General features: G+C 45.0%; 1 protein-coding gene across 1 annotated transcript in view; it reads left to right on the top strand.

Annotated features, from left to right (window-relative positions):
* The window catches only part of RHBDL3 (rhomboid like 3), a 108,585-nt gene that overhangs the window by 72,964 nt on the left and 10,444 nt on the right, over window positions 1-25,177 (top strand). Inside the window, exons 4-7 of the mRNA XM_019494308.2 lie at window positions 2,298-2,522; window positions 3,806-3,954; window positions 8,808-8,920; window positions 16,253-16,353. Coding sequence (XP_019349853.1) covers window positions 2,298-2,522; window positions 3,806-3,954; window positions 8,808-8,920; window positions 16,253-16,353 — 588 coding nt within the window. The remainder of the gene's footprint in view (window positions 1-2,297; window positions 2,523-3,805; window positions 3,955-8,807; window positions 8,921-16,252; window positions 16,354-25,177) is intronic.

The raw sequence follows: 25,177 nt of genomic DNA, 5'->3' as shown, positions 1-25,177 counted from the left end.
AGCCACCATATCTGGTTTTACACAATGTCTCTTAAGCTGAGAACAGATGTTGTATTTGTCCCTGGGTAAATTGTGCCTGTGTTTGTTTCAGAACAAAAATATCCCAGGATTGGCATGTATACCCATCACCCTTCTTATCAGGGTTTAGAGAGCAGCTAAATGTAGTACTGCTTTTCTACTATTGAGTCAATGACACAGTTATTGAAACAATAGTAGAATGATTTATCCTGGGATAAATTGTTACTAACTCTTACCCAGGAAATTTTATTAGCATTAATCCTGGGACAACGGGCAGGCATGCATGTCTGTTCACTTGCACTTTGTCCCAGAATAAAATGGTTTACCCTGGGATAAACGTGACATCTGTTTGCAGCTTTACACTGCTGTTTGTTCTGGTTTTCTTTTTGGTTTCAGCTTTTGTAGATGCTTTTTTAATATAGGTGAAAGGTGGCAGCTTGGCAGCTCTGGAGACCTGTTGCCACAAAACCAGCACAGAAATGCCAGTTCCTGCTAACACATCAACCTGCTGACTTACTGGGAGTGGAGGCCACTGTTCGGGGTTAAAGTATAATCTGGTTTTACTGAACAATCTGTCTGTTGCCTGTCTGCTACGGTTGTCAACATGAAGGCCAGTGGTGCTGATGGGCTGTGTGATGTGATGCTAGTTAGCTCAGAGCTGGAATGAGTCCATCAAACTTACTTCCCTGCATATGTCATTGTAAAAGCTTAGCAAATGCAAACTACCCACCCCCCCATCTCCCTCCTCCACAAGCAAATGTTTTTATGTTCCAATCCCACAGAACCAAAGATTCAATCAGAGAAATGGCACTAACTCAGCATCACTCGCAGCTCTTGTATATGGTTCAACAATAGGCTGAGTTGGCAGCAGGGCTAATTAGGGGTTATCTCAGCTTCATTGGAAATTAGTTAGGGTCTGACTTTTTTTTCTGACACTCCATATGCCTAGCTTGCGAGTGCAGTTGCTTTCATTATGCGTTCAAATTGGGAAATTGCATGCTCAAAAGTTAATTAGCTAATTCTGTACACATTGCATATACAAATGAGACACACTGTGGTGAGTCTCAACTGCCTGGAAATCTGCCCCTCTGATTATAACTGTAACCCTTTCCACAACAAATTTACTCATCTGTTGCACACTCACCATAGCTAGGAGGGTCTGACTACTAGTTAAATCTGAATTCTCCCATGTTGCTAGCATGGTCATTTTTGCTCATGATAGAAGTGTATCATTTCCCTCCCCTGGCCTCTTGTGGGCTAAGATCAAGTGTAGTTTTGCTGCACTGGTCTGTTTCCTGGGCCTACATGACCTTGAATGGCATTGTGTAGTAGAGGGTGTAGCCTGTCCACCCTTTGGACAGGTGGGCAGAACACCTTACAAGACTCTACTATAACCTCCCAATGGGAGGATCTCAGCTACATGCCTATTTTATGGAAATGGAGGATTCCTCCCTAACTTGCTTCTTTGGTCTTTGGGCTAAGGGCAAGTGAGATTCGGGGGGCATCTGAACTCTTAAGTCCTCTGGGCTTGGAGCCTGCACATAGGTTGTCTGTCATGTATTTGGGAGTATCTGAAGCCCCAGACTGAAGAGTCTGGGATGGAGGATACTTGCTGGTGGTAGCACCAACTGGACTTGAATGACTGAGTTCTGCTCAGCTGATAGAATCTGGAACTGATTTGGCTAATTCAGCCTGAGACAATTTTTTTTTAATTCCCCTTCTGTGGTAAAGTAGCACAAGTTCCTGGGAATGGGAACGTCAGTGCCTATCAGTTTGTAAATGGACATCATTTGCAGCAGAGAGAACCCCTGCCCTGCAGAGCTCAAACACCCTGAACAGGTACATTATAGGATGCCTTATGGACTGCTTTATGGACCAGGTGGCTTGTTCAGATTCCTGAAGGAGGATGTGAGGGGGTACATATTGGTGGGCAGCTGATTCTGAAGGGAAGGAAGTTGAGAACTGGATAAGCTGGAAAAGGGAACTGCTTAGACGATGGGATTGGGAAGAACCCCACATTCACATAGCCCCAGCCTGAAGGGTCTTGCCCACTTCCAATAGTCTCAAACCCTGATGTTCAGTCTTCCCATGCCTGTCACCCTGAACCTTGCCTAAGGTGACTCCACCCTAATAGTTTTTGCTCTTCTGGTCATGCTGGGCCTTGGGCTCAGATGGCTGCAGCCTGGTAGCAACAGTCCAGCAGTGCCCCCACCCCCTCCTCAAGAGACTTTTCCTGTGCCTTTGTTTGGCCTCATTGCTTTTCCTTTTCTTTCTTTCAGATGAGTAACAAAAGGTCGAATAGCTTCCGCCAAGCTATTCTGCAGGGGAACAGGAGGCTGTGCAGCAAGGCGCTGCTGGACGAGACAGGACTAAGCCTGTCCCAGCGCCTGATTCGACACGTTGCGTATGAAACCCTGCCCCGCGAGATAGACCGAAAGTGGTACTATGACAGCTATACCTGCTGCCCTCCACCCTGGTTCATGATTGCCATCACCATTGTAGAGGCAAGTAAACCTACTGCACTGCTTCTGAAAATCCCAAGTGTTTCTGTCTCACGCACACACATGCACACACACGGCACCTGTCTCTTTGGACCAGAGGTTACTGCTAGTCCGGACCTCTGTGCTAGTTTGGTGATGTTCAGGGAGAGGGGCTGGGAGGAAACAAGCATGTTCTCTGTCTCCTGTGTCCTCACGTGAAAGAGAGGCTTTGAGCCCACATCTCCAGAAGTGGAAGCCTGGGGCATTTCCTCACTGTTTCCTACTGCAGTTGTTGGCTTGGTACCTCAACAAGACTATAAAGCTCTGCTTAAGCTAGTGGTCTATGGGTTTTGACAGAGGATTGTACAATGAGTCAGTCAGCTGGTTGGAAGACCCAGAATCTTGAGAGCTTTGGGTTCATATCCCTTCTACTTTAGCTTCCTAGTTAGATAAAAATTAGTTTCTATATAATTTATTACACACATAGTGATCTTTTGCATAAGGACATAAAAATCCAAGTTTTACATGGACACTAAAAAATTCCCTAGCACTGTTCCTGAGGCCTCATTGTTTGTCTTGCTACTTTTCAATAAAAGGCGTCCCTGTCCCTCACCATGCATGGGTTGGTTTCCTTCTTTTCCCCCATGTGATAGCTACATTTCAGTGGCGATCAACTTTAGGATCTTTTGTAGTGAGGTTGTATATAAATTTGTGGGCTTCATTTGTTTTCTGAAGTTTAAAAATATTGTATCTTAATTAGACTTGGTTAGTCTGTGAAAACATGTATAGCTTGAAAAAATCAACCAAAGATTGTTCAGGAGTACAGATCCAATTAGGTCTTATAGAAATTATAGTGAGCGTTATACTGAAAATCAGAGAGATGGAAAACTTATGTAGTAGAAAAATACTTAAAAAAATTCTTAATGCAGCCTCCATTCTTGGGATGACAGAAAGTAGACTCATTATTTGGAAAAGCTAAACTGATTAGCTGGTTGGTTTTATCACTCATCCACAAAGGAGACCTCAACTCAGCAGATATGCAATGCTCAAAGGTTCTGTGAAATATGAACAGCTCTCACAAGAGTTGAAAAGGGACCAAACTGGAAATGTACTGAGCACCCTCAGCTCCACTCGCTTCACTGACTTCAGGAGGCATTCATAGTGCCTGGTATGTGTTAGAGAGTGCTTGGAAACACTCAAGTCATTGGAATGCAAGTTCCCCAGAGCAGAAACCTTGTGATCATAGACATTAGTAGTTTACTTTAATGGATACAGTGTTTAACTGAGGAATCTCCCTGATCTTCCAGGTTGCCTTTTTTCTTTACAACGGAGTGGTGCTGGACAGATTTGTGCTGCAAGTCACCCATCCTTTATACCTAAAGAACTCACTGGTTTATCATCCTCAGCTCCGTGCTCAGGCCTGGAGGTACCTAACCTACATATTCATGCATGCAGGGTAAGTATTGCACGAGCTTTGGAGACCCCCCACAGCTGTTTCTTGAGTGAGAGAGAAAGAAACTCTGGATGATTTAGAACCTGATTTTTAAAAGTGATTTTTTTCAATTGCAGATGAATGACCCATGCAGTAAAACAAGTCAAACACCCTTGAGGGACATATTGAAGTAGTGGCTGTTGTTTCTTCATCTTTCCTGGAGGTGGGGTTGGAAGTGGTGATTAAATAACTGCTGCTTTTCTTTTGAGTCAATAGTGAACTAATAACCCCCCACAAACACATGCCTCTCACTCCCCAGCATCAACAGCTGCGCCCAAGTAGAGCTGGAAGAGTAGGGAGGGGAAAAAACATCTACTAACACACACACATGAATTTCACAAAGAACTGTGATGTGTTTGGTGGTAACAGGGTGTCATAGGGTGCCCTGCCAAGTGGTTGCTTCGTTGGGACAACTCTGGACTTGTCTGCTTTCTGAGAGAGTCCCCCAAAGGCAGCCTAGGAATGGCTTCTAGAGCCTGAAGGAGCCCAGGCTCCTTCTCACTATGAGATGCCAGCCTGTCTGTCTCTCACCTTCGCTGGTACTCTGTTACCCTGAATATGAGAGTGCCTAATGACTTCTTTTTAAAATGAGAAATTAGACTCCATTCAGCCAGCAGGGTCTTTTGAAAGCCTGGAAAGAACAAATGGATGTCCCTGCTTTGCTAGGGAATAGCTTCCTGAGCTTGTAATTGGTCCTGGACGCAAGATCTCACCCGCATATTTGGAATAAACATCATATGTAACACCCAAGATGAAATTCACTTGTCCTAAGGGCAGGCCAGAAAAGAAAGAAGGAATTTTCATACCAATGTCTCCTGAGCACTAAATATCCCCAGAAAAGGCCAGGTCCAAATATACCTCAAACCGAGGAGTGGGGAAGTTGGGAATGATGGAGGTAGAGAGGGGGACACTTCTACTGGCCACAGATTTCACATGCAAAGTGTGAGGAGGAAGGAAGTATTTGGCTAACAGCAGCAAGTTACTCTGTGTAAACTATTGAGCACCAACTAATTCTTCCTACTGTATACATACTTACCTTCTTTTTATATGCATGCATGTCTGTTGTATAGCTTTTACCATAAGTCAGGATCACACATAGCTGTGGGATCCTGAAAAATGAAAGCTGGGGGATAATGTAAAATCATTTGCATTTATATTTCTCCTACGTTCATTGCAGCATGGTTTTGTTATCCATGAAATATTTCTTTTCTGCTTCAGCAAGCAGAAGTGTGGCATAATTCACACCCATTTGAAAAATTCTCAAGTTCTTTAATTACCAAGTTTATTTCACACCCGTGCCTGGTTTCTGAGGGAAGTGGTAGTGAAGACAGAGTAGCTAATGTCTAACCTTTGTAAATATTCCAGATTTATCCCAGAGAGCCTTATTATTTCTTCAGTGGATTCTATATCATGTAGCTACATAACCATCAAACCTATGCACAGTCCTACTTGCATCATAAACCCAGTAGTATTTTTTTTATGAGGAAGTAGTATCAATAGTTAGGTGGCTAAATGATCATTTATTGTCAACTTATTTGTTATGTTCCTCCCTATCAGAGAAATGGATACATTCTGAAAAGAGAATAATCTTTTTATTGTGGACTCATTATTCTCATCTCATTTTCAAAGGGCAGGTTAATATAATGGTGTGGAGACTATTGTTGTTATACTTCCTGCTGAGACTTTAAAATGGTAATTTGGACTCCTCCTTAATTTACTGCGCTTGTAGGCCTTTCTATGTGTGCTGGTGACAGTCAGAAGGTGTCGAAGAAGGCAGTTGCTAAGGCTGGCTTGCTGTGCTTTTAGAAAGATTCCAAAAATGTACTGTGTGCGCCTCAGTCCTGATGGAAAGAGCTTTCTTTATCACAGGCCTGGGGGGCAGGCAAAGTTGTAAATTTTGCCCTTCATGCTTTCATGTTGATTATCTGGGGCCTGCCCATTCGTAACACTGCCATAACTAATGACTTGCATTGATTCTCAGCCCCATTTGTTTGGTCCCACAGAAGACTAAGACCCCAATAAATCAACCTTATTGTCATTTCAAGAATGGCGCTTTTGGAGCTGGAGAAAGCTAATTATGTTTTATTGGTGCTTCTAGAGTACAGAACCTCGGTGCTCTTAGCTGGACAGGAAAGTGGAATGCGTGGATCACTCCTGGAGACGTTTTTCATGAACAAGCTTGTAACAGAGCAACTGATACAGCTTTCAGGGTCCTCAACTAGAATCAGCTCTCACAAAGGCTGCTTTTTTAACAAAAAAGACAAGTACTTTGTTTGATGATGTTGGACCCCTCCCTCTGACATTTTCTACATTTTAGCTCCAAACCTCTATTTTTTTTCCTGTGAAATGAGGCCTCTAAGGGCACTGTGCTGGCCCCAGCAGCCTTACCTGCGGTTATGGGAGCCTTGGGGAGCTGCAGCCTCAGCGTTCCTGCAGCAGGGAGCCTGGCCAGCAGCTGGAGCATGACTCCGGCAAGCCAGGCTCCAGTTCTGGGCAGTGCGCATGCATCACCCCACTTTTTTTTTTTTGGTGTGGGTATTTTGACTGCAGGATCTTCCGGGGCCAAGGAAACCCCCTGTGCTGCAAAGTAGCTGCACGGGAAATGCCTGCATGTGCAGTGTGTGGCACCACAGACAGGTCTGCGGCGCCGCATACCACATGTCTGCATTTGCCTGGACATGGCCTAAGATGTTTTTATTCCTCTTTGCAAGTCTCTGATCTTTGCTAGTCCCTCTTGAGTTCCTTGTACATCACTGAGCAGAGTGGACGTGAGAAAGAGACTGTGCCCAGTGGCCACACCATGCAGAGCAAGGACGACAAGTGCAGTCAATTTGGAGCGGTAATTTTGAATAATGATACATTGCAGGCTTTAAATAGAAGCGTGGGAGTGCATGGATGGGAGCATGAATAGAGATCCTTAGAGAGGAAAACAGGACTGTTGAGGCATTAGTCCATGTTACCCGTAAGGACAGGACTATGCTCTGGTGCAGTTCTAGCTCTAATGCTTTGTCAGTCAAAATGTTCCAAAGGATGAAGCTGCCATGATATCCTTTGGGAGGCTATGCAGCAGCCAGGCTGGTACCAACAGGGTTTTTTTTCCTTCTATTAAGAAAATTACAACAGGTGTAACATGAGAAAAGACCAAAAGAACTGAATATATATACTCCAAGCAAAGTGATGGGGAAGTTAATGAGAAATAGTGAGGGCATCACCCTAAAGTGCACTAGCCACCCGCAGTAATACCACATACGGGCATTCTCATTCAACTCTGTGTGCCCCCATGCAGGAAGGTCCTCTGTTTTGTAAGTCTATTAGGGCACTTTTGGGGTAGAGCAGGAGTGTTCACTCAAGAACTGAGTGTGCAGAAAAACTATTCAGCAACAGCCATTCTGGGTTATTTCTCCATTGGGACAAGGCCCAAGGTTTTGGGAAGAGAATAACCGATTGGATGTTAGGACAGCGTAAACATGAGGGATAAAGCTGAGCTCTCCAGGAGTACGCAGTACCATTGTTAAAGCTGCAGGGTTGCCTTCAATAACAGGGTGGATGCATAAATATTTGTGGGATTAATTGAAATATGGAAAGCAATGTGGATGTGCTAAGTAGCATCCTAGCAGATGTAAGATCCCAACTTCTCTGAACTAATGACCAAACACAGCAGCTCTGTCCTTTAAACCCAGAGCAGGTAAGGAGTCACACATGCTTCCTCAAGATTGTTTGTGTACACAGCAGCTAGATTTTCTAGAGTTCAGCCATGTCTTACCTCTGATCCCAGCACTCTTAGTAGGAGTTTCGCTATACCCCGATAGGAGCAGAGTTCCAACAACACTCAGCATATTTGCAAATCTCCCCATGGCCTGGCTGTATCCCCCAAGTGCAGATAAAGGCACCCAACACAATCTCCATGGCCTTTTCCTGACCTTGTTTTGAGCACATGAGGATGGGCCACCAAATGAGAGTTGTGGTGGGCTGGCCTGAAGGTTATATAATGTGTTGCGTACCAGTCAGACAAAAGGGGGACAGCTGCATCCATCCTCCTGTTGCTTAGAAACCCCCTGTCAACCGAATGTACAGAGCAGGGGGTTATCGTCAAGCACTGAAAGCAGCAGATCGCGATTCCTGGCTCTGTGGCTGTTTTACTGCATGGGCCTAAGTACTTAATTCTTTGCAAATTTTTCTTACAGCTGTAAAAAGATGTAATACCCATGAATATTTGTAGAGCACTTTGAGGCCTTTGGCTGAAAGGACCTAAGATGCACAAAGATTATTAGTAGACATAATGGAGGTAACTTTTTCCAAGCATGTTGACTCTGAATCCCATGATTCCTGTAACAAGATTTTTTCCTAGCTTTCTATTTACTTCCACGCAGCAGCTATTTCTGATGTTATACATGCATCAATAACTTCAATTATGCGTTGGCAATAATGAGGACTACACTAAACAGGACTTTGCTTAAAGGTGAAATCATTTTGCAGCATCTGTTTCATACAATAAAACGTGTTCAGGCAGGATATTTTATTCACTGTCTTTCTGTCAGCAGGTCTAGAGCTACAAAAGTTTGATCCTTGCAGTGCATAATTTGGCATCAAAAAGAGAGACTAAAATAACTAAAATAACTGTGTTGAAATGCACTCCCTGAAAGGGTTTGATTCAAATCACTGCAGGTTAATGTCTGAAGAATAGAAGAATAGGATGAGAACTCCCTAAGCTTTAGCAAAAGAAATTGTGGCTCTTTTAGTTCCAAGACATCTTCACATCATGGGTTGGCAAGTGGGGAGACAGAAAAAAATGCAACTGTTATTTTTCTTTGCCCCAGGATAGAGCACCTTGGACTCAACGTCGTGCTTCAGCTTCTGGTTGGGGTTCCTCTCGAGATGGTGCATGGAGCACTGAGGATTGGCTTTGTCTATCTTGCTGGAGTTGTGGCGGGTAAGTGATATCAGCCTTGGATTATCACCCTCAACCTCATCAAAGCTTTGGGGCTTTCTGAAACAGGAGGAAAGATGCCCATTATTGATCTTTCCAGGGTAGGACAAAAGGTTCTTTACTCCCCTTGCCAAAGACCATGCTTGGGATGATACTGGCCATTTGACCTTGCTATTGTAATTCTAGCAGTTAGATTACAGCATTGGAGACATCAATTTGCTGGTACCATGAAGTCCTTTTTTGGAAATAGCTTCTTCAGGATGCCATATTTTGGGAAATGACATTAGGCAGTTCTGGGAAAGAGCTGATGCGGGCAGCATGTAGGAAAGTGCCTCCATGTTTCTGTTGCAGCAGTTCTTTCAGCAGTGATGGCAGCTTTCTGTTAGTTCTTCATTCACCTTAGAGGCATTTCCAAATGAGAGGAGAAACCAGGCAACTCTGTCAAGGAACTGTAAAGCTTTCCATTTGCTTTTATTCTTTTTTTTTTTTTTTTTTGCAACTTATGTGGCCCTGGTGCCTTGAAAGAATTGCTAAGCCTCAGGAGAAACTCACAGGACTTGAACTCCATGGACCATGGAAACCAAGGAAAATGATTTGCTCAAAGCCCCCAAAAGTCCCAAGCTTGTTCTGGCTCTGCTTGGGGCACAGACACACCGCAGTCTTGGTCCAGATCTCCTTTCTTTGATGAAACACCTCAGCTGAGCCTTAAAGTTATCAGCACTTCCTAGGGTCTTTCTTTACTGCAGCAGAAGGATTCTGGTTGAAGCCTAAGCAGTAACATGCCAATAACTTGGGAATCGATTCAAGTGCAGATCCTTGTGGACAGATTGATTTTTAGTTTGTGCTGCATTGCTTTTATTTATGCCTGGCACTTGCAGCAGTTTGGAGGCAAAGGAAGTTAGCTGACAATAGATCAACATCTAATTAAAACAGGAGTGCACAAGAACATCTGAGATTCACAGCAGCGCGGGGACAAAGATTGACTGGTTTAGTTCACGATTTATGGTGATTTTTTTTCAGCAACATAATTTAATTTTTTCCATAATGAACAGATAAAGCTGCTGTGAAATGCGCTGCACTGAGTGGTAATAAATCAAATGTTGCTCTTTGGTGGGTGAAGGTCCTGGGAGGAGGGAGGCAGTAAATGTAATAATTGGATTAGAAAGCTAGAAATAGGCATGGTGCAAATAAGTGTGTGTTCCAGTGCAGAGGGAGAAACCACAAGCATGCTCTGTGAGACGCAGTCCAAGGGCCATTGCAGGCAGTGAAATTGCCATGGATTCCACTAAACACCAGAGCAAACCCAGTTGTTTCCAGTGTACAAGTTGTTTTCTTGCTGCTGCTGTTGCTGAGCCCTGGGCTGAGTCTGACCAGCTGCTACGCATAGAAAGGTAAAGGCTTCGAACACCCTAAAAGACTAGTTTTCAACTTATTTGCCATTGTGGGCCAGGGTGGCAGCGTTCAGTGTGCTGTGGGCTGCACCCACACAACTTACTTCTTGTGTATTTGTTTAAAAAACGTTTTAACGGGATGTCACATGGGCCGCAGGTTGAGAACCACTGCCCTTAAATCCTTTCAAATGTAAAGAGTAAAGCAACTTGAGTGGGGAGACCAGCCCACGTTGTGCAGCCCAGGTGCTTGCGGGGGGGGGGGGGGGCCTGGCTCAGACCCCAGTCGAGTTGCTGGCACACTTTTCCCTCGCTGAGTTACAGGTGGAGTGTTCTTGCTCTCAGAACCACTTCCATTAACAGGAGCAGAGAGGAGAGTGCTTCTGCAGTCTTCCCCCTCCTCTCTAGCAGCTCAGAGCCTCCACAAATGCTTGAGGACCTGCAGGTTGTAGGCAGCTGGGCCTTTTTAACCTCCCCCCATCCACCTTGAATGCACACACCTCTTAGGGAGAGGGCACATCTTCTCCGTTCACCCCAGGTCCCACTGGATCTTTTTTGTGTTTATTTGTACTTACTTAATTTGTTCTCTGATTTCCCTTCACACATGCACGCTGCCCCCTCCAAGGCAAGCTTTCCATTCCTTGGTTGTGTCATGGGGCTGTGGAAGGCTGTGCTGAAAGTGAAGGGAAAGGATCCCTTTTATTACAGGACTTGGAGAAAGTTACCTCAAAAGCACATGGGAAGGAGAGGTGTACCCCAAATCCCTTCAGTACTAGATTTGGTTGGCCATTGAGTTGACAGCATTTGATTTAAAGCAAGTTCCCTATGCTTTGAAGTGCTCTTGGAGAGTGAGCAAAGCAGGGAGCATTAATCCAAGATAGCTCAGGGCTCGTAAACACATGGGGGCCACAAATAAGATACACATGCATGCACACATACCTCTTTCTTGGCTTTCATCAGAAGGGAGAGCTCATTATTCCTAATCCTGCTCTCTGCACTTTGCTTGACTCTGCTATTAGGACCTTCACGTCCACAGAGAGAGTGAGATTAAAGGAGACTTTTCCAGGGCAGATCCCAGGGATTTAACACGGTAAATCCCATTCTTTTCAATGGCTCCTCATTAACTTCTCCCTTAGAGCTGCAGTGGACGAGTCACTCAGCTGAGCTGCATAAGAGCCTGAGAAGGCAATGACCCTTTCCCCTGGAGGGGTGTTCTTTAGGCTGCCAAAACTGCAGAGGCGTCAGCTCCTTCATTGAGGATGTGCTAAGATTTGCAGTTAAAACATGACCAAAGCCTGCCTTTTCTCACATGAATGACTGAAATGAGCTTCTAGATTGAAAACTTAACTCTGTGGGAAACAATTGCACTTTATATTGCAAATTGAGGTCAAATACCTACTACAGTTCTGCAGGGGAAATGACTCCTGATGCTCCCATAGTGAGAATTGATTCTTTGGTTTTGTTCCTTCCCAGGCATGTCCCAGTCCTCTCCCCAGACATGCTCTTGCAGAATCACAGGGATAACAGGGATGTCATCCCACCAGGTTTTCAGAAGCACAGGCTTGCATGTTCACCTAATTTGTCATAACCTGCCAATGAAAGCCATCAAAACCACTCAGACCCAATGGCTCTCTGTCCAGTACCAACTCTGTCTCTGTAGCTGTCTCCTCTACCTTGACACCCAAGTGCAATCCTCACTAGCAAAGCTGCTACCCTACTTCACCCTTGGTCCCAGCACTATGTCCTCCCATTATTCTGTACAAGTGGTGGCACTGAAATCACACTCCGAATGATGCCCTAAGATCTGTTGTAGCCTGGGGTCCTCTTGTGAGCTCCAGTAGGTTTGTAAGGAGTAACCTTGATTGAAGTTGCAAGCTCTGAGTCTGGAACAACAGGAGCTTGAAAGCCTTTTCTTTCAGCTTCTGCTGGTAGCAAAGAGATAGGACAAGTTCAACTGAAAACTCCCAGGAGCCTGTGCACTCATCTGCTTCTGTACCAATACAGATGTGCAGGCATGTGACTACAGTAGCAGTAGAGGTGATGTGAAGCTCCCAAAATGAAGAATATGAAACGGAACCTAGACGGACAAAAACCCAGGACAAAATCATCACTTGCCTTGCACACCTGACAGGGGAGTAAAGGGGCATGAAGATCCTGTTTTACATAGCCCACCCCAGGCAGTGGTCACATCTTGCACTGCAGTGCATGGCGGGAGCCATCTCTGTGAGACAGCTACTCCTCTTCCCACCTAGGAGGAAGGGACTAAGCTCAGCCTGGACTCTACGCTTCCCACCTCTCGTGTACTGGACAGTTTAGCTGAGCCAGCAGGGCAGAGATGTCACCTCCAAATAGCTTATGGACCGGGTTGTGATCAGAGGGCGATTGGTGTGCTTAGGGACATGCAGCAGCAATGCAGGCTCAAAATCAGTGTTATGGGGGGAGGGGTGACAGGGAAATTAATTCAGACTGAATCATGACCCATTGCCTGGTCTAGCTCAGGAGCAGCACAACGATGGCTGCTGAGTTTCATGATAAACTATTTATTTTATTGTGCTTTTATCCCGCAGACCCATACCTACTCCTCTGACCTGCTAAGAGCACCCCTTGCCTGATATGTTAGGTGGGAGCTGGGTCTGTGGGTAGCCTTCTTCAAACTGTTTAAGGCACCTAGGGGTGTTTTTACACATGCTCCGGAGACTGGGGGGTGCTTTAATTAGAGCAACTCCAAGAGCTGCTCTACTTACAATGCCCGGACCATCTTGTGTATCAGTGTCCCCATGCTTTAAAATGCTGACGGGGGCACTTTATCTAAAACTCGTTGAACAAGCTTTAGTTAAAGTGCCCCCGCCGCCATTTTGAAGCATGGAGACGCACATACGCAGGACGCGGAGACTGGCTGGAGCATGGTAATTACCATGCTCCAGCAGACTCAATTAATTACAATATGTTAGAGCAGCCTCCGGGCTTGTGTACAGGCACCCTAGGTGCCCAAATCTCACTGGCAGTCAGTGGAAGGGAGGCCCCCATTTGCCCGTCACATACGTACTTCGGAAAATGTTACCCTGCCTGTACAGCTCCTAGCACAATGTAGCACTGACGTTTGACTGGCCTTCAGCCAAGCCTTGTATTAGCTGAATAAGTAGAAAAGCTATATAAAGTTCATTAGAAGCTTTTGTCCTGCTCAGGACTCTTCTGCTTTCTGCTGTTTTGTGGTTTTCCCCTGTCCTCTAGACATGGTCATCTCTATTAGCTCCGCTTCATGTTGCAGGCTCTTGCCAGTTCTGTCTCTCTTCATCTCTGCAATTACTGTCCAAAATTCAGCTTTGTAACTTGACCCAGCCAGACTCTAACTGGGAGGCTGAGCACAGGAGTCCTCAACTCCAGCCCCAAGACCTGCCTTGTCAGATGGGTCCTGACTCCACAATGTCGAGCACCACCTGAACATTTAAGGAGCCTCAGAATTTACTAGGGTTTGGCCTTAACTCAGCTAAGGCAGGCCTGCCTTAAGCACTGTTAGACTAGTTAACCTACTGAGGTCACTTTCAGCCCTATTTGTCTTGATGATTGGATGACTACAGGTTAGCATACCTAGGTAAGGATAATCTTGCTAGCGAAGATACCAGAAGTGATGGAGTTGCCACAGCATGGGCTTTAGGGGCCATAGCACAGTTCTCCAGGTGGCCCAAGTATGAACTCTGGATCCTGGCACATGCTGGAGCCCAGGCCACCATGACCTATGCTAGCAAGGTGAATATAGCTCAGCTCTGCTGGTACATGCTGCAGTTGTACCTTCACTTGGCAGAAATGCCCTTTGTCTTCATTTCCTTCTCAGTGCAGGGGAGGTTGTAGTTATGCCCCCTTATCAAGATGCTAAGGACTAGCAGCAAAAGGTTGCATCCCAGCCTTAGCAAGGATCCCCCGTCACAGGTGTCAGCTCCCTGTCAGGTGTAGAAGTGCTGCTTATCTGACACAAACATCTCCTTGCTTACAAAGCAAAGAACAATGTTGATTTTTCAGAGGGTTTTGTCACAGACCTTAATGGAAAAATCAAACTGCATTGGCTCTGAAGTTCTTGTCAAAATGGCACTGGCAGTAAGAGCTCCAGCAAGTTCATGTTTTGGTACGTGCTTACTGAAACTAGAGCACAGCTGAATAACCTGCCCAACTGGGGCCACCAGGGAAACAGAGGACCACAACACCATTAATGAGAAAAGAAAGCTATTAGGAGAAGAGAGTTTAAGCAACTGGCAGCCAGCCCTTGCTGTTCTCCAGCATGTCCCATCATTGCTAGACAAGGCCAGCATAGGCCTCGTTCCCACGGGTGTTAGATAAAAGTGTTGGGAGGGGACTTCCATTCGATGCATCACTTGTTATGCTCAAACTGGTACATCTACATGCTTCTGCAGTGATACAAGTCAGGTAAATCCCTGTAATGCAGCAGGGATGATGTTGCAATGGTTTCTCTGTTCACGTATTCTTATAGGATCCTGCATCGTAACAGCTTAATGTGGTAGCATTTGCTACAGATGCAAGTTGTTACGCCTGCCTGTACCTCGAGTCACACTTGCCCTAATTGTATTTAGTGCTTTTTTTCTGCAGCCCTCTAGCCATTTTACAAGGTGAGCGTGCATCATTTGCAAGGCAGGGAGGAGAGATGTTCACAATGACTTAGCAGGAAAGCTGTGAATAGAACCCTTTTGACTTCCAAATAGTGCCCTAATCACAACTGCTAGGAAAAGAACTTACACCTAAACCAGCTGAAGTGATCAGAAACTGGTTTAAACCTGTAACAGAACAGAAGTTCAGTGCATGTAAACCAGTTTGAGATAAACCTGGTTGAATGTAGAATCAGACTTAATTGAGGTCAAACTGGTTTATGGAACATCTGCCCCAGACCCTTCCTGATTTAAGTTAAATCAGAGTCCTCCAGCCTCCCAGCATGCTCTGTATCCCTGGGCTGGGCTGGGCTGGTCTGGGCTGTGCTGTCTGCTCCAGTGGAGCAGGGCTGCCCCACTCCTCTGCTCTCTAGCTGGAGCAGAGGTGGGGGCATGGCCAGATTCTGGGCCAAAGGCCAGGGTGGAGGTTTAAACCCCCTCCCAATCATACTCAGCCTGCCAGGGCCTGGCCATGCCCCCCCTCGGCACAGCTTCCCTGCAGCCCAGGGCTCACTCTAGCACCCCCCAGCTTCTAGCCTGAGCCACTGCAGGCACGTGCCTGCATTTCTGGAATCAAAAGTGAATGTCTATTCACTTGAGAATTGGTTCAATCAACACAGGTTAGACTAACCTGCAAAGATGGAATCAATTCAGGCTCGGGCTTTTTGAATGCCTGTACTTAGCTGAAATCTTACTGGGTCCCAGAAACATTTGCGTGTGCAATTAATCCTTCCTGTTGTCTTCTGGGTTTAATCTCTTTCATGCACCCTGCTGTGCTGCCCCCAGGTTATTTGTGGCTTGCATTGCTCCCTTGTTGTCCCAAGTAATAGGCTCGGCTTTGATTAAATCAGAACCCACTGATAAGCCACATGTCCCCAGTTCCTCCTAGTTGTACAACTGCTTGTCTTGCCAGGACTAAAATCGTTTTCACTTTTTTTTTCCCCCTCTGGGGGTACATTTGTCTGAAGCTTGCTTGCTGCTCCCATCCCAGGTGTGAATTCCTTTTGCTGTTCACGTTTTGATGCATTGCTGCCTGATGTTACATTAGTTGGGCTTTTATTTTATTTTTTTTCCTGGGGGTTCAAATATATTTGATTGCAGTTTTAAAGCAGACATAAAAGAATTGATCAGTCACTTTGCTGGCGGTGCTGCAAGGCTGATTTAGCGTCTTTAGTCAATTTACTTTCCCCCCAATGTTGCTGACCTGCAGCAGTTAATACAGAGCAGGCAAGGGCAGTGAAGAGGATTTGTATTCAGGAAGAGTTTGCAATAAACCCTTTGCTTCTTCCAAGGTTCCCTGGCGGTATCAGTAGCTGACATGACTGCACCGGTGGTGGGTTCCTCTGGAGGGGTTTATGCGCTCGTATCTGCCCATCTGGCTAACATAGTAATGGTAAGTACCAGAAAAATGGTTAAGCCTATATGAAAGTGAATGGATTCTGAGAGACCAGATGACTCTAAAAACTGGAAATGGGGGCTTTCATGGTGAAGCCAGCAGTGTAAATTCAGCCTCAGTGAAGCGTGACATGGGGTCACCTTCTGATGTTCCCTAAGTGGGCTTTGTGAAGTGGTATCACTCCATTCCCACACTGAAGCAGGCAACAACCAGTCCCGATTGCCGGCCTCTGAGAAACAGCCAAAGATGTGACTGCCCCATGGAGACTGAGCTACTGTCCTGCTCCTAGAGATTGCCCCTCCATATCAGGGTCAAGCCATGTTGGTGGGGTATAGACGGTGAACATGGGAAGGCTGCAGTGCTGCTGTCCTTTTTGGTGGACTCCACTTTCCAGAGCTGTCCATGAGGCACCTTCAGCCCCTCCTGCACATTTGTATTCATGACTTTACCAAACTCAGCTTGTCTGGGTCTGGATCCTCCAGTTTTCAAACTTCCCTTTTTTTGAATGGTGAAGCAACAAATAGCACTAGAGCCAGGAAGAAACATAGGGCCTGCAGCCTCAACCCCTTCAAATTCTATCTCCTCTTGCCCGTGGGGTGGGGTGGGCACTGCAAGGCCCTTCTTCAGCTGCAGACAGACATATTCTACCCTACAAGCCTCTTCCTTTCATGCCTACAGCCCTAAGCCTTGTCTTGGTCATGCCCACACAGCTGCACTATCTCAGTCTGCTCTGCTCTCCCTTGTTCCATTCAATGCAATGCTGCGTCTAGTAAAGTGACCAAAACGCTGGCTTGCATCCATAGATGCTTCTCAAGCAAATCCCGAGATGCCGTTCTCCCCTTGTACTCAGCCTTGGTGAGGCCGCAGCTGGAGTTCTGCATCCAGTTTTGGGCCCCACAATTCAAAAAGGATGTGGAGAAGCTTGAGAGGGTGCAGAGGAGAGCCATGCGCATGATCAGAGGTCAGGAAAACAGACCTTATGATGAGAGGCTGAGAGCCCTGGGGCTCTTCAGCCTGGAAAAGCACAGGCTCAGGGGTGATCTGGTGGCCACCTATAAGTTTATCAGGGGTGCTCATCAGGTTCTGGGGGAACGTCTGTTCACTAGAGTGCCCCAAGGGATGACAAAATTGAATGGTCACAAACTCCGCTGCGACTCATTCAGGCTGGACATAAGAAAAAACTTCTTCACTGTCCGAGCCCCCAAGGTCTGGAATAGACTGCTGCCAGAGGCGGTTCAGGCACCCACTTTGAACCCCTTCAAGACACATTTGGATGCTTATCTTGCTGGGATCCTATGACCCCAGCTGACTTCCTGCTCCTGGGGCAGGGGGCTGGACTCGATGATCCTCCAGGGTCCCTTCCAGCCCAAATGTCTATGAAATCTATGAAGTCATTTGACTGCAGGTCTGTGTGCACCTTGCTGTCTTTTCATGTACTGTGTTTGAACTAACTAATCTGCTGAGGAAGGGCTGAATTGCTCCCAGGGACTTGTCATGGAGACTTGCCTCTTGTCCCTACTCTAGCCTACATGCTTTGCAGCCAGTCCTGACTTAGGATTCCTGTGGGAGACTGACCAATTGCTCTCATCACACAGACTAAAAGGGTGCCAGAATCAAGCTGAGGCTTTCCAAGGGTGGCCTGGGGCCTGGAATTGTAGTAGTTTGCAATAGTATTTAGGTGCGTAGCTCTCCTAGGCATTTTGCAAAACTCAGCCCCAGACCTCACCCTGGATAATATCAGTGGTGTAACAGTTTGCGCTGCAGTAGCATCTGACCATTACAAAGCACTTTAAAGGCCAGTAAATGTTACCATCCACATTTAGTATCTTGGGATCTAAGACACAGAAACTTAGTGACTTGCCTGATTCACACAGCAAAATATTGGAAGGGCCAGGAATAAAACCCAGTACCCTTGACTGGATGCCCTGTAGTCTAACCACTAGACAAGACTTTTTTTGCTAGTCATTGGGTTTTCCTCTGCACTCGTGCTTCTGTGCCACACTTCAGACCAGCATTGTGAATGCTGCAAATAAGCCCTGGAGAAGTGATGGTAATCCAATGCACTCTGGAATTTGATTAGGGAGCACAATGGAGCCAGCAGGTCTGTTTTGTAGGCACTGAAGAAGGCAGGAGGGTATTTTGGACTTAGGTCAAGCTTAGAAAGAAGACTGTGTCTTTTAGATAGAGAAGCAACTCTCAAACTACAGCCCTCCCAAGCCAACACTGATACGGGCAGCCTTAGGAAACTGCTAGGAATGGGGCTGAGCAGAGATGACCTCCAGTTCTCTTGTGATATCATTCAAGGTATGAACAGGCTGGATAATACTGGCAAAATGCTGGACTGTGTAATTTAGATGGGTAGAGAAGGCAGGATTCTGGAAACCAGCTTCAGAGCAGGAGGCAACCAGAGCCTCTTTTGTTAGAGAGTACCATCTGGCACTTGCTCTTTGGAAACTTAGGATCAGCAGAGATGAGCTGGGTGCTCATCTAAATCCAGCTTGAGCTGGACATATTTTGTCCAATTTGTAATCCACTCAACTGCCAGTGGTTCAAAAGACCAGCTGTGACCTGCGTGTTAGCAGATAAGACCATGAAAAAGGAGCAGAGAGAGATTCCAATGGGAAAGCACCTAATGCTGGTGTAGGGCACCTGCCTGGGCACTGGGCAACCTCTCTTGTACTAGGTACATTGGCTGCACAGCATCACAGTTATATGGTTTCTTAAAATTGAATTCTCTTAGGGGCAAACAGAGGTCTGTTTTAAGGGAAAAGGCTCCATAGGGCAGAGATAGGGGAGGGTTTACAATGGTTTGAGCACTGGGTATCTGGGGTTTATATATATGCTTCAGGTCTAGAAGTACATGGGTCGGGGATGAGACCATTCACTTTGGATGCAGGCTACTTTGGGAAGATGTGCTGCCAATCTGTCTGGTCACAGTGGGCTTCCTGCGGCAGCACTGAGCTCTCTGCTTCCTTCACAACATTCCTTGTGTTCTTCCTGAGCTCTTCTTATGCATGCAATGGCCAAGGAAGGAGGGTCCTCCCACAGACTGGCCCATGCCTGAGTTTCCAAGATGGTAATGGTTGCTGTGGCCCCTGCTTGGGGAAAAGGTTTGCAGTTGGAGCTCAGGTGCAAAGAAGTTGTATTTTATCCAACGATTGCTTTATTGACATCTTGGTCTTTACTAATATTGTGGAGAATTTACATTTTCATGAGATTGATTCACATCTTCTGTCCTTTTCTATGGTCCCAATCAATTGGCTTCTCCTTTCTGTCAAGCTGCCATCTAATAATTAAGGGCCTAATTCTATGAGATGCTGAAGCACCTCACACTCTAATTAATTTCTATGGGACATGGGTCTCCTGAGTCCCACACAGAAGCATGCTTCTGGTAGGACCCTGTACATCTTACACTGGCTTCTGCACCTGTGGTCCTTGCCGAGGGCAGTATCCCTATGTAAATACAGGGATTTGTACCTACAGGAACTGAGCCCCAACAATGTGCCTCCCTAATTCTGGGCCTTAATTCTGTGACTCCCTAGGGCTTCATGGTTGTCTCTGCAAGCTCTATTCAATGACAGCACTGAGTAGAGAACCCAGATCCTCTTGTGCCATAAACACAGGGCCCCATTCTTCCTGAGCAAAAGGGAGGTCATTAAAGACACGTGACACAGTTGAGCAGTCCTGCATCCAACCAGTTGACAATAGCAGTGCATATACACAGCAGTGAGGCCATTCATGTTGGCTGGAGTATTCGGATTTCATAATGTCACATGATGGTCTAACCTTTTACCTATCAGCATTCTCCTCTAAATGTATTTAGCAATTGATTATTAATAAACTGAGAACCAGCCTTGTCCTCTTCCTCCTCATCTGAACTGACCTTTAAGAATTTTCCTTACAGACTTATTTCTAATGGTTTTCCTTTGCTTCCCCCCTATCCCCTTTGCTCATTTAATATTCACATGAGAAGCTCTTACATAATGAAAAAGATGCTGTTCATTTGCCACTCCATTGAGTCCATTGACAGGGCTCATCTTTTTGCACAGGTGCTTGGTGTGGGGGGTGCAGGTTAGGAAGAGAGTGTCATCTGAATCTTCCCTTTCCCTTGTGCCTTCTGGTAGCCAAAGGAAATGAAAATGCCCTTGCTTGTACAAAGAAATATTCCAGGAACTAAATACATAAAATAACCAATAGGAGAAAGCAATAAAGCGTTTCACCCTAAGGATAATAATGAGGGAAAAAAAGTCAACAAAGCTACATGGAAATGAAGAGTGAAGGAAGAAACGCAGTATTAGTCAGCATGCATTCAGAGCCTTCTGACTGGGTTAGCGGTCTCTGTGGAATGAGAAAATGAGTTACTTTATTTTGTACAGATTACATTTTTGCAGCCGCTGAAGTGATTTATAGACAGATCTCACATAAAACTTAAATATATATTTATAATGTATACCATAAAATATTCCTTCAACGGATTGCAGTCAGAGTTGGAGAGCATCTGGTGTTGGAATGTGATTCTACAAGTATTTCTTTCCCCTGTGCAGATTATTTATTTTTTTTACATTAGTTTGGCTGTAGACAGCTGCTTTGAAACCTCTTAAAGTGTGCTATCTCATACTGTTTTCTTCAAGGGGAAATCCCTGGAAACAAATCTGACATCAAGTGATTAATACCATCTGCATCAACAGTTATTCTAAGGGTATGTCTACATGTGATGTTACAATGCCATAGCAGCAACGCACTACTGCAACGTAGCATCCCCGGGCTTCTACACATGACCGGCAGCGACTTCGCCGTAGTGATGCACTCCTCCGGTACAGTGAGGAGTACTTTGCTGCTGTGGCAAAGTAGCTGCTAAAGTAACCGTGCATCACGTGTACAGCGCAGTACGAGCTGTTACTGCGCCAAGATTTAGTGCTTACTAAATCTCGGCACAGTAACAGCATCGCCATTGCAACATGTATAGATGCACCCTAAGTACTTCTGAATTTTTAGTTTTGACATTGACCTATGTTAAAAGAAAAACAGGTTAAACAGAAGTTTTAAATAACTCCCAAATTAAACAACATATTTTGGGTTGACCCCAAACAAATTTTAGTTAGTTTTATCATGACACTGAAAAATTTCTGTTCGGGTTCTGCCAAAAACATGTTTGACCTTTTCTGGGAGATGTAGTATTCACCGAGCTCTAGTCCTTTCTTCAGTTTTCTATCCTGACTTCTCTTTTCTGTCTCCTTGCTTCCAGTTTTGTACCTTTTGCTCCATATCATTGGAATAGCCTCTCAGATAATAGGGAAACAGCCCCACATAAGAAGTAATGTTTTGAAAATCCTGTACCAGCGCTAACATCCATATGCTATTGCCCTAGCCCTTGTTTTCTGCCTTGTACCGTAATAATCTGTGCCATTATACCATAGGCTGCTGATTGCACTCATTTGATTTTTCTAAATACTGTGTGTTTCTGCAGTAGGGAAATGGCATAATGATTGACTCTGAAAACAGGTGAGGTAGATCTAGACTCCCCCTTGTGAAGTCATTTATTCATGGTTACTTGGATATGCACTCACTGAACTCACTGCAAATTAGCACATGCTTTATGGCCGGTCTGGAACATCCAGATGTATAGGGTAGATTCAGCAGCCTCGGGAAAGCACATGTACCCCCAGGGCTTGAGTGTACTAAGAAATTTGTGGTATTAATATATGAACCCTACAAATCAACTACAACCAGCTGACATAATGTTAAGCATGACTGTTCTTGTCTGTGTTGAGTGTGAAGTCATGTTACCATCCTCTTAATGAATATGCAGCATACCAGTAGTTTTCCCGTGTAGACAAGCCCATATTTTTGCACTAGCTAGGAATTCAACTGAAACCTGATACTATTTTATAAAAATAACCTGAATTCAAGCTTCAGAAATAGAACTGGAATATTGTTAGACCATCCTGGTTTAGAATAGTCCCCATTAATTTATTTGCTAGATTGGATTGACAGCAAAAGACAGTGTTAGCTGTTTGTAAGCTCAGTATCTTTTAAACTTCCCTTTTTCTAGGACTTTTTATTGTTAATGTGAGAAGTTATTTCCATTTGTTCTGGAGGGAAGGAGAAAATATCAGTTATAGATACTTAATGATTTGAAATCTAATCCTTCTAAGCCTATAGATCATTATCATCAGACTAGCCTGTTGACCCATAAAGATGTTAGCTGGGGTGAGATGTGACCTCTTTTTGAGTACTGACCTACTTGTGGGCTCTTATGGATTTACATAGCAATCCAGCTCCCACAGAATTGGATCAGGAATCTTGCTACTCACTTTGATGGCAATGATGATGTCTATTGCTTATGAATGAATACACTGAGATGTAAAGGCGGGACCTCTATTTTGGATGCATATGGTTCCTATAGACCCAAACTCTCAGCTCTAGACCACCTCAGACTTCAGAGGCATTCACAGGTCTGAGCTCTGGGCCTGTTGGAGTCTTTCTGAAGACTTTAATGGGCTTTGGATCGGGCCTTTTCTGGAACAGTTCCATCTCTGTAATGGGTTGATCCAAGCTCACTTCCTGGTCACTGGAAAACTTCACAGCCAGCCTCTGTCACGTGGGTCCTTTGAACAATTCATGCTCTTTTTTGCCTTACATTTTGCCTTTCATGCATATGCCTGTGGATCAGCAGAGATCAGTGGGAGACCAGCACACCAAAGAAAATGCCCTTTTTGTCCATCTATTTGTCATATTGGCTGATTCCCTATAGACTATTAACCAGACAAATCTTTCACTGAATTCACGGCATGCTTAATTATACTGCTGGCTGCTTCTGCTTTCCATAGCTCTTTTGTACAGTCTCTTCTGTAAGTTAAATTTGTTCTCTCATGGGAGAGAGGAGAGAGAGAGAATTTAGTTGAAGTTATAAAACTGTCAGTATCTGGGCAAAAAAAAGAAAACAATAAGGCTTGTCTAATCCTTTAGCCTATGTTATGCGTTGTGATGCCATATGGTGTGAATATATATACGCTGTCTGTAGACACTATTGATTTTTTTTTTCCATCGCCAGTTTTTAAAGTCTGATTTCCCTGTTTAGAATTTTTGTTAGCAATGCGGGGTTGATTCCCTCTCCTCACATACAGTGGTGTCACCAATTTCTTGCCTTCTCTGGCAGAGGACTGGATTTGATGACAGGAAAATCATCTGCCAGTCATAGGTGTCTGAAACGGCATGAAAAACTTGAAAGGGGTCTCTGACCCGTGCTGGACTTCCAACAAGCAGAGTCCAGTCGAAAGATACTGAACTGATCTGCAATCTCCAATCCCTTTGGAGCAAGGACCAACCATCTGTCTGTGTGCATGTACATCGCCTACACAATGCAGCCTCTGCTTCGACTGAGGTCTCTGGGCACTGTTTTAACACCGATAATAAGCACAGCCCCAGGCTCCAGCAGGAACAGCAGTTTCTGATCCTCCTTGGCTGGTGTGGTAGGCAAGCTTCCTCAAAACCTTTCTGACACAAGAGAAGTAGCAATGGGGAAGGGAAAAAGGGAGACCTCTGCGTGAAGGAAAGTTTTTCCTCTGAAAAGAGTTTAAAAAAAATCACTGTTTGTATTCTGAACTTGCTTTCCAAATGAAATGCCTCTGTGGTTGAGGAAACTGGGTAAATGTTACTGACTAGTCAGTAATTCAAGAAGCATTTTGCTTTTCATTAAAAAATTAAAACAGGTAGTTCTGTTAAGCTGGGGTGTTTTGTTTTACCAATAAGCTACCCGAAAGATGTCTTTCTGTCGATATTCCCCCGTCTCCGGGCTGTTAGGATGTATACCAGGTTACCCAGGTATCTGCACTGAGAAAGGGCAGTTGTCATGCAGTTGCTTGCGGGTTATAATCAAAATGATTTGTATGTTTAATACAGCTAGTCGATGGATTTTTTTTTTTCCTGGTGAAAATTTCAACTTTTCATTAAAAACCCCAATGAGTTTTCTGCTATAAAATGTTGTTTTCAGTTGGATTTTTTTAAATGAACATTTGAAATTTTCTGAGGAAAGCAGACACACTCAGCCAAAATAAAAGTTAATAAAAAAAAGCACGATTTTCTGTCAAAATAAAAGTTTTGAAGGAAAATGTTTGCCTAGTCCTACCACTCAAAGCCTGAATTTTTTCCCTCACTTTTTTCCCCCTGGAGTCCTGAATTTATTCTTTAAATCCTGCACTGCAAACACTTCTGCTGGGCTGCAAGTGTCTGTGCTGCATTATTGACTCTGATGGTTTAGCTAAAGGGTGTGAGGTGCTTCACATTTCCTGCTTGCAAAAAGTACAGGGTATACTGAAATGTCCATGCCCCTGGCTGAGCCATTCTCATTAAAAGGGGTGACTAGGACAGGAAGACTTATCAGTTCAAAGTGGGGAAAGATTTTTAACTGCGTTTCACACTGCTTTCAGAACAAAGTCACCTGCCTGTCTCCGAGCTGAGCTGGAGGTAGCAGGTGTGCATCCTGTCCTCCTGTTCAGATCCTAATGTGCTCCACTTTGAAAGTACTAGTGAGGCAGGTAATTAGGGTTCTCTCTTCCTTTCCAGCCTCACCCCGAACCTTTCTCTCATTTGACTTCCTCTAGAGCCAGACATAACACACACATACAGTACCAATGGGATTTCTCAAAGCTTGCACCTGTTGAGTTCACAGTCCGTATGCACCGGTATCACATCCCTATGTATCATCTTTATTTCATAGATTTCATAGACATTGGGGCTGGAAGGGACCTTGGAAGATCATCGAGTCCAGCCCCTGCCCAAGGGGCAGGAAGTCAGCTGGGGTCATAGGATCCCAGCAAGA

The sequence above is a fragment of the Alligator mississippiensis genome, chromosome 8, assembly GCF_030867095.1.
Source record: "Alligator mississippiensis isolate rAllMis1 chromosome 8, rAllMis1, whole genome shotgun sequence".
Lineage (NCBI taxonomy): Eukaryota > Metazoa > Chordata > Crocodylia > Alligatoridae > Alligator > Alligator mississippiensis.
Note: the sequence above shows the minus strand (reverse complement) of the source record. Positions and strands in the feature narration are given on the sequence as shown.